This window comes from Muntiacus reevesi, chromosome 1 (assembly GCF_963930625.1).
Source record: "Muntiacus reevesi chromosome 1, mMunRee1.1, whole genome shotgun sequence".
Taxonomy (NCBI): Eukaryota; Metazoa; Chordata; class Mammalia; order Artiodactyla; family Cervidae; genus Muntiacus; species Muntiacus reevesi.
The window spans coordinates 166,621,382-166,633,471 of record NC_089249.1 but is presented as its reverse complement, the minus strand read 5'-3'; the positions used below and the strand labels follow the sequence as shown (position 1 = coordinate 166,633,471).

General features: G+C 52.9%; 3 protein-coding genes across 3 annotated transcripts; 2 read left to right on the top strand and 1 right to left on the bottom strand.

Annotated features, from left to right (window-relative positions):
* Positions 1 to 6,848, top strand: MANEAL (mannosidase endo-alpha like). The gene is made up of 4 exons (XM_065916157.1): positions 1 to 689; positions 1,885 to 1,994; positions 3,947 to 4,023; positions 4,666 to 6,848. Exons 1-4 carry the CDS (start codon positions 146 to 148, stop codon positions 5,300 to 5,302), a joined length of 1,368 nt encoding a protein of 455 aa, XP_065772229.1. The 5' UTR covers positions 1 to 145; the 3' UTR covers positions 5,303 to 6,848.
* A 201-nt stretch (positions 6,849 to 7,049) lies between these two features.
* On the bottom strand, positions 7,050 to 10,732 carry YRDC (yrdC N6-threonylcarbamoyltransferase domain containing). The gene is made up of 5 exons (XM_065916169.1): positions 10,229 to 10,732; positions 9,549 to 9,663; positions 9,308 to 9,427; positions 8,245 to 8,387; positions 7,050 to 7,911 (listed from the first exon to the last, which is right to left on the bottom strand). Exons 1-5 carry the CDS (start codon positions 10,609 to 10,611, stop codon positions 7,842 to 7,844), a joined length of 831 nt encoding a protein of 276 aa, XP_065772241.1. The 5' UTR covers positions 10,612 to 10,732; the 3' UTR covers positions 7,050 to 7,841.
* A 28-nt stretch (positions 10,733 to 10,760) lies between these two features.
* C1H1orf122 (chromosome 1 C1orf122 homolog) lies at positions 10,761 to 11,914 on the top strand. The gene is made up of 3 exons (XM_065916181.1): positions 10,761 to 10,878; positions 10,969 to 11,170; positions 11,438 to 11,914. Exons 1-3 carry the CDS (start codon positions 10,844 to 10,846, stop codon positions 11,531 to 11,533), a joined length of 333 nt encoding a protein of 110 aa, XP_065772253.1. The 5' UTR covers positions 10,761 to 10,843; the 3' UTR covers positions 11,534 to 11,914.
* Positions 11,915 to 12,090: the final 176 nt, after the last annotated feature.

The window sequence follows — 12,090 nt, the reverse complement described above, 5'->3', positions numbered from 1 at the left end:
GGCGGGGAGCCGCCCACGCCGCTCCCGGCGTCGCCGTCTCCCTGGGACGCGCGCCGGCTGCGCGACGCGCCGGAGCCGGGCGGGCAGCCATGGCGCGGCGCGCGCGGAGGTAGCCCGGCGGGACGCGGGGAGCGCGGGGCCCGCCATGGCCCGGCGGCGGCGCCGCGCCTGCATCGCGCTGTTCTTGGTGCTGCTCTTCGCCTTCGGCACTCTCATGGGCCTCCGCACGCTCAAGGCTCCGGACGGACTCCCGGCGCTGGGCCCGGGCCTGGAGCTGGCGCCCTTTGAACGACACCCGGAGGGGGCCCCCGCACCGGCCGCCCGGGCCCCGGCCGCCCCCGCCGCGCCGCCGCCGCCGCCGCCCCGCACCGCGGGCCCGGGCAGCTCCCCAGGGCCGGCCCCAGCGGAGGCCGAACCCGCCCCGGGGCAGAGTCTGCGCGTCTACTCGGACCTGCACGCCTTCTACTACTCGTGGTACGGGAGCCCCGGGCGCGAAGGCCACTACATTCACTGGGACCACGTCATGGTGCCGCACTGGGACCCCAAGATCTCGGCCAGCTACCCCCGCGGCCGCCACACTCCTCCTGATGACTTGGGCTCCAGCTTCTACCCGGAGCTGGGGCCCTACAGCTCCCGGGACCCCGACGTGCTACGGGAGCACATGACCCAACTGAAGGAAGCTGCCATCGGTGAGCTCCTCCCTCCCCCATCGCTCGGGCCCCCAGCCTCGCCCTTCTTCGTCCCCACACCCCAACTTCCACTGCTCCTATCCCCCTTCTTACCCCTTCTCTTCCAGGACTCTAATTCCATGCTTACCAAGAGGCACCGCCCCCATCTCTTGTATTCCGACCCCTCCTTCTCTGCCCTCTGACAACCCCCTCTCCCCACCCCCAAATCCAGGGCCCTTTCCGAGGGCGGAGCTGCTGGGAGGGTCAGTGGAAGGCGTTTGCACCAGGGCTGTCCCAGGGACAGTGAGGAGAGGAGGGCATTCTTCATGGCTGTTGGGCTTCTAGGTTTGGGTAAGTGAGGCCTGGGTACTCTGGTCCCCGAAGGAGTCTGGAGTTCAAAGCAGTAGCACCTGGGATGGCCTCTGCTTTCACACCAGGGACAAGGTAGAGCCTCAGCCCTTCCTACTTTTTCTGGCAGCAGAAAGGAAAGTTTGTACATGTTGTATGACAGACCCTGTTCTATTTGCAGTAAGGAGTCTTGGGGGCTTTTTCATCAGATACTCTGCTTGAATAGAAGTCCATCTGTAGGCAGGCTAGAGTGGGGAAGCTGACATTTCAGATTTTGTCACTGAATTCCGCTGGATTTTACAGTACATTTCAATTTCTCTGGAAATGGTTAATGAGTGTGGAGGTTGGAGGGGGGGATTGAATGCCAGAGACAATGGTGGGATGTATTCACAGACAGATAGCACAGACGCTGTCCCTCAGGACAGACAGAGGGTCGACAGTTGAGACAAATCTTGTGAAGGGGAAGATGACCTCTGCTCAGGGCTCCTCTCCCTCAGGGACCTCAGAGATGCTCCTCTCCTTCAGAGATAGGGCTGTGGATTCCTATCTTCCAGGTGAATGAGGCATTGTCCACCCATTCCCCTTTGTTTAACCACTTGCTAATGCAGGCCAGAGGCCATCAGGGCTCTAAGGCTCCTTCCTGGCCTGGAACATTAGGGTTCCTGCAGCCAGAGCTTCAGCACCGCAAGCGTGGACAGCTCCCGGACTCCCAGCTCAGGGATCTGATCTGCAAGAAAAGAACCTAGCAGGAGCCTCAATCAAGATTTCATTCAGAAACCATTTGGCAGTTGGAGTTGGTTTGTGAGGAAGCAAAGCTCTGTTGTGGGGTACCGTGTGTCTCTGAAGTATTCTCTGCGTTGTGTCTCAGGCGTCCTGGTCCTGTCCTGGTACCCACCCGGCATGGCTGATGATAACGGGGAACCCTCAGATGACCTGGTGCCTGCCATTCTGGACACCGCCCATCAGTACAACATCCAGGTGAGTCTCCAAGAAGAGGGCAAGTGCTCTGTAGCCCATGCTGGAGATGTCCCTTCCTCCTCCACAGGGATGGTGCCTCTTGGCATTAGTCTAGGTATGCATATACATAGTAATTGTGATGCTGGGAGACAGGGATCTAATAAATACTGCCTGTGTCACTCTTTATTTTTTGAGTTCTGGGAAAAATACTTTGGGAAAAATAAATAGAGGATAAATGGGAGACTAAATAAATATCACTTGGAAGAGAAGATAAAGGCAAGGGAGAAAGGGAAAGGTATACTCAACTGAATGCAGAAAGGACAGAAATTGTAAGGACCTAACAGAAGCAGAGGAGATTTTTAAAAGGTGGCAAGAATACACAGAAAAACTATGAAAAAGTCCTAGTGACTCAGATAATCATGATGATGTGGTCACTCATGGAGAGCCAGACAGCCTGGAGGGTAACATCAAGTGGGCCTTAGAAAGCATTACTACGAAAAAAGCTAGTGGAGGTGATGGAATTCCAGCTGAGCTATTTCAGATCCTAAAAGAAAATGGTGTCAAAGTGCGACACTCAAAATGCCAGCAAATTTGGAAAACTCAGCAGTGGCCACAAGACTGGAAAATGTCAGTTTTCATTCCAATCCCAGAGAAGGGCAATACCAAAAAAATGTTCAAACTACCATACAATTATGCTCATTTCACATGCTAGCAAGGTACTTCTCAAAATCCTTCAAGCTAGGCTTCAGCAGTACATGAACCGAGAACTTCCAGATGTGCAAGCTAGATTTAGAAAAGGCAGAGGAACCAGAGGTCAAATTGCCAACATTCATTGGATCACGGAGAAAGCAAGGGAATTCCACAAAAACATCTACTTCTGTTTCATTGACTATGCTATAAAGCCTTTGACTGTGTGGATTACAACAAACTGGAAAATTCTTAAAAGAGATAGGAATACCAGACCACCTTACCTGTCACATTGAGAAACCTGTTTGCAGGTCAGGAAGCAACAGTTAGAAGCATACATGGAATAATGGACTGGTTCCAAACTGGGAAAGGAGTATGTTAAGGCTGTATATTGTCACCCTGCTTATTTAACTTCATGCAGAGTGCATCATGTGAAATGCTGGGATGGGTGAATCACAAGCTGGAATCAAGTTTGCCGGGAGAAATATCAACAACCTCAGATATACAGATGATATCACTCTAATGGCAGAAAGTGAAGAGGAACTAAAGAGTCTCTTGATGAGAGCGAAGGAGAAGAGTGAAAAGCTGGCCTAAACCTCACCATCCAAAAACTAAGATCATGGCATCTGATCCCATCACTCCATGACAAATAGAAGCGGAAAAAGTGAAAACAGTGATGTATTTTATTTTCTTGGGCTCCAAAATCACTGCAGATGGTGACTACAGCTGAGAAATTAAAAGATGCTCAGTCCTTGGAAGAAAAGCTATAACAAACCTAGACAGAATATTAAAAAGCAGAAACATTACTTTGCTGACAAAGTTCTGGATGGTCAAAGCTATGATTTTTCCCATAGTCATGTACGGATGTGAGTGTTGGACCATAAAGAAGGCTAAGTGCCGAAGAATTGATGCTTTCAAACTGTGGTGCTGGAGAAGACTCTTGACAAACCCTTAGACTGCAAGATCAAACCAGATCAAACTTCTTTCCGTAGTTTCAGGCAGCTAGTGCCGATCACTGGGAGGTGGCACATTAAGTTGAAATCTATTAGCCTGTAATAGCCCATCGGAATGATTCCTAAGGCTCTGCTGTGGGAGATGGGGAAACTTCTCACTCCTCTTTTTTTGGGCCTGAAGGGCAGTGATTGCTTTTATTTACATTGTCCCCACCACTGCCAGGTCTCTCCTGAATTCTGCCTCTTCTTCAGGCCATGGCTGGAGCACAGACTTCATAGGTTTTGCCCCTGGAAAGATACTCACCTGACCGATATCCCTTGTGTTTGTGGCAGGTGGCCTTCCACATCCAGCCATACAAGGGCCGAGATGACATCACTCTGCATGACAACATCAAGTACATTATTGACACGTAAGGCTCCAAGACTTGGATTTTGGTGGGGATCAAAATGGGGGCGGGGATAGAAGGCTTGGAGGTGTAGGTCAAGAGACAAAAGGGCAGAATACTTGTGTCCCCAGCATCTAAAAAGTGTGAAACAGCATTGGGCTTGGAGACAGCAAGCTGGGATTGAATTTTGGTTCTCTGGTCTCGATTTTGTGATCAGAAGCAAGCCTCTTAACCTTTGAGTCTTGTGAGAGTTGTTTAGTCACTAAGTCGTGTCTAACTCTTTTGTAACCCCATGGATCACAGCCTGCCAGGCTCCTGTCCATGGGATTCTCCAGGCAGGAATACTGGAGTGCGTTGCCATTTCCTTTTCCAGGGGATCTTCCTGACCCAGGGATCAAACCCGGGTTTCCCACATTGCAGGCAGATTCTTTACTGTCTGAGCCACCAGTGAAGCCCTGGGACAGGGAAGTGAGGCTTGAACAGAGGAATGACAAGGCTGGGGGGAGGGGCAGAACTGGGTTCTTGCTTAGAGGCATGATGAATCCAGCTGGATCCAAAATTGTGCCTGGGCATCAGGAAAGGTCTCATCCATGGCCAGTCCTCTGGGTGTGCTGGCTTCTTTCCTCTTAGGCTGCTGGCTCAGCCTTTCTTCTTCTTGCTCCTCAGGTACGGCTCCCATGGTGCATTTTACCGCTACAAGAACAGCATGGGTAAGAGCCTCCCACTCTTTTATATCTACGACTCCTACCTGACATCCCCTGAGGCCTGGGCCCACCTCCTGACACCAAGCGGGCCCCACTCAATCCGCAACACCCCTTATGATGGGGTCTTCATAGCACTGCTGGTGGAGGAGGGCCACACCCATGACATCCTGACCGCTGGATTTGATGGCATGTACACCTACTTTGCCTCCAACGGTTTCTCCTTCGGCTCCTCCCATCAGAACTGGAAAGCTGTGAAGAACTTTTGCGATGCCAACAATCTCATGTTCATTCCCAGCGTGGGGCCTGGCTACATTGACACCAGCATCAGGCCTTGGAACAACCACAATACGCGGAACAGGGTCAATGGCAAGTACTATGAGACGGCCCTGCAGGCAGCCCTGACTGTGAGGCCCGAGATTGTCTCTATCACCTCTTTCAACGAGTGGCATGAGGGCACCCAGATTGAGAAGGCCATTCCCAAGAAGACGCCGACTCGGCTGTATTTGGACTACCTGCCTCATCAGCCCAGCCTGTACCTGGAGCTGACGCGCCGCTGGGCGGAGCACTTCATCAAAGAGAAGGAGCAGTGGCTGATGTGAGGCGCCTCGAAGCCAGGGTGGGAGGTGCTGAATCCCAGCCTCTCTGGAAGATGGCACCACGCGGGGCTCGGCTGAGGTTATAGGCACTTGCTCCCGAGTCAGCAGCTAGGTGCTTCTGGGCCCATCAAGTCAGGGCCCATGGGGAACAGAGCTAGTTCCTCAGGCAGGTGGGTGTCCTGCAGGGACAGGAAAACTAGGGGGTGTTCCAGAGTGGGAACCCCAGGGGCTGGCAGGGGACTGCACTTACCCCCAGGCAGCTCCACGTCGTCAGTCACAACACTTTAAAACAATTCCTTCTAGCTTGGAACTCAGCTGGCTGGTGTTTGGAGTCACCAAGTCACTGCACGTAGAAGGGTGTCAGGGCTCTGGGCCAGCATGCACCCGCTCTTCTGCCAGCCTGCGTCCTTCCCAGGCCTCCCTCCCACATTGGCTGTCTTCCCCAAGTTAAGAAACCATACTTAAGACTTTATAAAAGGGAAAATTCTTGGTTTAAGCTCTTTCCAGTAGATTCCCAGACCCGATTATCAAGAAATAATCCTGAGCATTCACACGTTTATTCAACACACCCTCGGCGAGCACCTTACCACGTGCCAGGTGCTGGGGAAAAACGTGACCAGGAATGGCTCCTGTCTTCCTAAACTTTAGGAGCCAGCTTTCCTTATTCCTTACTTGGTGTGGCCTTGTAGCTAGTGCCTGAGCACAGCTATGAGTTTTTCCTTTTTGCAGCTTTCCCCAGTGCTGTGAGTTCACTTCATTTTCCTCGAAGAAAACACTCTGTGCTCCAGAGCCTTCACTTTCCTAGATGAGCATTTAGCTCCAGGAGAGGACTAGGACACCCCCCTCCCCATTAGCTGCCTGAACTGAATGAGGCCCACTCACTAGAGCCGTTTTCAGTGCTACTGTGATTTGTATTAAATATGACGTGTTGTTCCTATCCTCCAGCCAGCTTTCCTTTTACTCCCTTTAGGTCAACAAACTCTGACCCCTCAGTAAGATTCTGTGATGAACTGACAAGTGGGATGGGCTGGCTACCATATTAACACAATGGAAAGGCCGACTTTGCTTAAGAAATTAGTAGTTTCTACATGACTTCTAGAGGGAATATTTAACAAACCAAGGCTTCTTTACAAACTAATATGCTAATTGCAGGGATGCTCAAAGCAGGCCCTGGGACATCCTCCTGGCAATAGTCTTAAAATCTACTTGGAAACATGCATTCGAAACCACTGTATTGAGTTTATGGGCATAAGACTGAATCCCAATTCTGAGAACTGGGATGTGAGGGGGGAGGGAAGGAAGTGGACCCTACTGGTCACCAGAAGGAGTCCCCAGTTCCTTTAGGTAACAGGTACTAAACCCCACCAATGGATTGGGCAGGCCTGGTCCCCTTGCTGTGATTCAGTTGGGGAAGGAAACCAAGGCAGGCAGAGATAGGTGAAAAGGGCTGGATGGTGACCTGCAGTAATTTACAAGGAGTGACAATGAGGCTTCATCCCACACACACACATTTTTAAAAACACTAAAAGTACAGTCGGACTAGGGGGAAGAGGCAGTAGTTCTCACACACTGCTGATGGTAATGCAACTTGATTCAGTTCTTTTGAAGGCTAACCTGTATCAAGAGCCATAAAAATGTCCATATACTTGGACCCAGTACTCCTACACCAAGGAAATAATTCAAAAGAAGAAAAATAAAACATTTACAAAGATGTTTAATAGCATTCTTTTCTATTAAAGAAAAAACAAAGTTCAAATGCCCAACAATAATTATGTTTAATACTTGAGAGAGATATATATATGTAAATAAAAGCTGCAGAGCAGACACTGGATTTAAATAAAGGTACTACAGGTGTAAGTCATTATACTTTGTATTATGAATAAATAAGAAAAAAGTGGCTAAAAAGAACAGCAGAGATTTTCCAACATTCTTTAACAATTTGGACCCCCCCCTGCCCCAACTGAGCTTACTTCCCATCATTAGACCAAAACGATGACTCTGCCAGGCAATTACAGCACAGAACCAGCCCTGGTTCAGAGGAAGCAGTGTTTGGCCTATGGCTCCACAGGTTTTACCCTAACCTGGTTCCAGCTTCAGAAGCACAAAGTGCCTTTGGTCACTTGAGACTCTTAAAAAAGCATCAACTGATGCGTTAGCTGATTTGGACCTTAAATGCCACTACCCACCAGAGAAGAGGTTCTCATTAGAATGCAAACTGGTTATTTATTTTTCAAAAATCAAAGGAAGAAGAAACCTATCTATTAACCGAACCAGGCCATCCTAGGAATGGACTTAAAATTTCTATTCAGCTTTTAGCTAATATAGGAAATTATAGATAATATAACCTCCCAAACCAGGTGTGAGGCTTAATGAGCAGCTTCTGAGTTCTGGTCTATACAGTTCAGAAAGAAACTCTGCCTTAAAAGGTCAGATTACTAACACTGTAACCCTAGCAGCCTCTGCAAATGAGGCCTTGCCAGCTACCAGCGGTCGGACACATAGTGTCCAGTACCAGTCATTGGGCCCATCCTCCTCCAGAGTGTCACAAGCAGGATCCATGTGAGGGGAGCAGCCCATACTCCTGGAGGATGGCTGAAGTACTTTCAAGGGCACTGGGGAGGAAATGGAGGACAAGTTAGGGTTTGACTTCTTAAAGCCCTGAGCCCACCAGAGTCTGGAGATCAGGGACCTCTAAACTCTTTGTAATATGCTGTGTTCGTCAAACCTGTGATGGACCCTTTGAATCCTGAAAGAGCCAGGAAACAACTAGCAAACTTAGTTCCACTCCACCCACCACCTCTTCAAACTTCCCACCCCACTCAGGGCAAGATAGGAGGGAAAACTTTTTTTTCCTGGTCAAGGCGCTTTTGTAAATTGCATTTTACAACTCCCCCCCCCCCCCCAAATCCTATCCCTGTGCCCCAGGAAAACAGAAAGCGACTCACCAACCAGGACGAATGATGCCAAACTTTCCAGGCACAGACAAGTCCACCACAGTTGAGCCTAATCGACACTCTGGGCTCTGGCCGTCCCCAATGGGTCCCCCATCAATGATCAAGGACAAGTGAGGCCACAGGTCCTGGAATTCCTAAGAGGCAGAAGCATCTGCAGTGTCACACCACAAACAGGGCACATAGGCAGAGGCCACACAGCTCTAAAGCAGCAGGCATCTTCCTCTAAGCAGGGGAAGCAAACTCAGGGTCAGCTGTGACAAAGACACTGCATTTGTACCCCGGATACCGCATCCCATGAGGTGTGGAGCTCCCCATGTTAGTACCCCAAGGAGCACCTATTGAGAGCTTAAAGATAATCTTGCTATGGCAAGAGGAAATTCCACACGGTGCTTCAGTTTGGGAGGGAGGAGTAAAATGACTGGAGACCTCGGTGGGAATCCAAAGCCCTAGGCTCTACTCTTGACTTTCCACCAAACTCTGTGTGACTGTATGCAAGTTATTTTATCCTGGCTGCACTGGATGGTCACTCTGGTCCCTCTACTATAATCCTGAATCTCAGCAGAACTCTGGATCAGGGTAGCAAAGAGAAATAGGTGAACTCAGCAAGTGCATGCCAATGGCACTCAACCCCTGGGCTGTGGAAAGGAGTTTCCCTTCAGAGCTGTGGACTGAATTGTTAAATTACCTAGCTTGTGGCAGAGTTAAGAGAACAGAAAAAGGAGTCCCTGGGATAAGTGACTTAACTTTTCAGCCTTCTGCTGGGCCGGGGGGGGGGGGGGGGGGGGACATACTTATGATGTCTATTATTGTTAAAAAGACACTAAGGGGAAGAAAAATCGATTCTCCCCCTTGATTCTCCAACTTTAAAACTTTTCTGAGGTCATTCTGGATTTCTCCCACCCCTGCCAAATGGGCAGACTTCCTAGTATGAAACCGAAAGGGTGGCTCTCCTGCCAAGCAATTCCAGTGAACCATCATCCCCCCCCCCCCGCCCCCCTTCAGAGGAAACTGGCCTGGCTGATGTTTCTGCAGAGAGGACTGGGTTTACTCTCACCTCAACATTCAGAGAGCTGGACTGGGAGCTGAGGTTGGCACTGGTGAGCGCGAGTGGGCCCCCAAACACCTGGGCCAAGTCCTGCATGAAGGCGTGGTCAGGAATCCGGATGCCTACAAGCTATGAGGCAAGGAGAAAGGGGATCATAAAAAGGTTAGAAGTGATGGGGAATGGGCCTGGCCTGGATCCTAGCGAAAGCCAATGGCAGGAGTCTGGGGACACAAGAGAAAATCTGACTCACTGGAGTGAAAGGATTCAGGTCCTTGTTGAGCTCCTCTGAGCGTTCCATTACCAGGGTCACTGGTCCTGGCAACAGGTCCTTCAGGAGCCCCTCGGGTACTCTCACATGGCAGTACCTGGCAAACAAAGGGGGCGCAAATCCAACCAAATGAAAGGCACTGCTGGTCCTATTCCAGAACCTAGGAAGATCTAGGAAAGGTGACCTGAGGGACTACAATGGGATCCGCCTGTCTTCCCTTTTCACCCCCAAGAGCTTGAGCAGAAGGCAGGGCTCCAGAGGTGCACTCCAGGCTTGGATCCCACAGGTCTCTGGTCTGGGAGACTACAACAGCTGCACCGCTACCGCGCTCCGAGTTTTATTTTCTTCAAAGTACTCCCTCTGTTAATTTAAGCTACCGTGCTCCCCCTCCTTTCTTCTTAAGCCGTAGGAGCACCACCAACCCATTATCACAAAAAACGCCAGGAGAATAGGGGACTCTGCCTGCCTCTTTCAGCGCCGAGTCCCCGATCACGTTCAAGACCTGGCAGACGCTAACTGCTCCATACACATTTCCAGTTCCGGATTCCTGGGTGAGCCTGGACAAGCCCCTCCCGCTCTCTGCGCCTCAGTCTCCCAAGCCTGTCACCGGAAACCCCTCCCGCGGTGCCGCCCCCATTGGGGCCGGGTCGGGGCGGCCTCACCTGTAGACGTCGGCCACGCGGCCCAGGCATACGGCCAGCGGCTTGGTCTCGCTGCGGCCCTTGACACGGTACACGGCGCCCAGTGCTTCCGAGCAGCTCGCCGAGCAGGCCAGGCCGTACAGCGTATCGGTGGGGACGGCCACCACGGCGCCGGCGCGCAGCTCGGCCACGGCGGCCCGCAGCGCCTCGGTCCAGCCGCCGCGCTCCGGGTTTGCGGCCCGCACGGCCCCGCTCCCCGGGAGCCGCAACAGCCGGGCCCCCGGCGCCGGGCTTGGCGGGCGAAGGAGGCGCCCGCTCCGGGCTGAGCCCGCCGGCCCCTCGCTCAACCCCATGCTGGCAGCCACCGCGGCCCTCAGCCCCCTGCACGGACGAGCCGGAGACATCCGCCTAGGCCCGCTTCCGGGAGGAAGTGACGCGTCCAGTCATCTTCCGGTCCAGGAGGCTCGGCCCCACCTCCGCGCCGGGCAACTTAAAGGGACCGCGACCCCCAGGAGGATTGAAGGAGACCGGTGGGGACGGGGCGGGGCGCTGCTTTGCGGAGCCCTAGCGCAGCGCTGGGGGCGGGGGGGTGGGGGTGGCCGAAAGGGGGGCGGTGGTCGGGCCGCGCAGGCGGAGATGGAATGGGGCCCGGGCTCAGACTGGTCACGGGGGTGAGAGGGGGCCCGTCGGGGCGGGGGGAAGGGGTTCTGACCCGGCGCAAGCGCCGGCCCTGACCGTCTGTCTCGCTCTCTCCCGGGCAGGGAGGCTGCCGGCGTGGACCGTGGGAAGGCGGGGCTGGGGCTCGGCGGGAGGCCACCCCCGCAGCCGCCCCGGGATGAGCGCGCCCAGCAGCTGCTGGACGCCGTGGAGCAGCGGCAGCGGCAGCTCCTGGACACCATCGCCGCCTGCGAGGAGATGCTGCGGCAGCTGGGCCGCCGGCGCCCGGAGCCGGCTGGTGGCGGGGTCAGTGCCCACCCCGGGCTGGGCCTGGGAGGTGGGGACTGCCCACTGGCCGCACTTGCTAAGCCCTGGCTTCCCCTGGAGGGTGGACGAGTATCCCCACCGCTTTACCCCCTACTGCCTTTCATCTGGACGAGAGGCTTTGAAAAAGTTAAGTGTTATCCATACGCCAAATGGCCATCTCTTTCGGGGCCTAATCCAAGGCCTTTCCTCCCAACCTCACTTTTTCTTTTCTCTCTTTCCTTTTTTTATCCCCCCTGTTCAAATCAGAATGTCTCAGCCAAACCTGGAGCGCCCTCCCAGCCAGCTGTCTCCTCCAGAGGTGGCTTTCCAAAGGATGCTAGCGGTGGAGCTGCGGAGCCCTGACCATCCCCGAGCTGGGCGCCCTATCTTCTCTCTCTCCCCGGGGCTGGTGGCTGGACTCTGAACAACTCCCTTTCAATAAAGGGGCCAGTCTTCACTGGCAATGGCTGGTATTTGGCTCTCAGCCTGGGGAGGCAGCTCGGCTAGCAGCTGGGTTCACTCCCACTTCATCCTGGCTGAAGGCAGTGCTGAGCTCGGAAATGTAGCCGACGAATGAATACCCAGTCTGATTACCCAGATTTGGGCAGACCAGCAGTGCTCGCCAGAATTATCTGGCCTGCTTTGGGGGATCCAGGTGGTGTTACATGTCCATTTCATGCTTTGGGGGCTCCTAGCCCCACAAAACACTTTGAGCAGAGCCTTTATTAAAAGGAATCCTGCAGACTCTCCTGGTGACCGACCTTTCCTTTCTGTCCCCTCTCTAAAGACTCTGATGACTGGGGAGGGGGGAAGTGGTTGAAAACTGTCAGCCATGGGTAGGGTTGGGAAGAAACGCCACAGATACTACCAGATTTAAATAAGCATTTAATTAGGATTTCATTAGTATTTAATATTGCTTT

Coding starts and splice junctions, on each gene's coding strand:
- MANEAL (XM_065916157.1), top strand. CDS start 146: ATGGCCCGGCGGCGGCGCCGCGCCTGCATCGCGCTGTTCTTGGTGCTG. Junction 690..1,884: donor ACTGAAGGAAGCTGCCATCG/GTGAGCTCCTCC, acceptor GTTGTGTCTCAG/GCGTCCTGGTCCTGTCCTGG. Junction 4,024..4,665: donor ATCAAGTACATTATTGACAC/GTAAGGCTCCAA, acceptor CTTGCTCCTCAG/GTACGGCTCCCATGGTGCAT.
- YRDC (XM_065916169.1), bottom strand. CDS start 10,611: ATGTCTCCGGCTCGTCCGTGCAGGGGGCTGAGGGCCGCGGTGGCTGCC. Junction 9,664..10,228: donor CGCGTGGCCGACGTCTACAG/GTGAGGCCGCCC, acceptor TTTGTTTGCCAG/GTACTGCCATGTGAGAGTAC. Junction 9,428..9,548: donor ACCTGAATCCTTTCACTCCA/GTGAGTCAGATT, acceptor CTTGCCTCATAG/CTTGTAGGCATCCGGATTCC.
- C1H1orf122 (XM_065916181.1), top strand. CDS start 10,844: ATGGAATGGGGCCCGGGCTCAGACTGGTCACGGGG. Junction 10,879..10,968: donor GGCTCAGACTGGTCACGGGG/GTGAGAGGGGGC, acceptor TCTCCCGGGCAG/GGAGGCTGCCGGCGTGGACC. Junction 11,171..11,437: donor CGGAGCCGGCTGGTGGCGGG/GTCAGTGCCCAC, acceptor TGTTCAAATCAG/AATGTCTCAGCCAAACCTGG.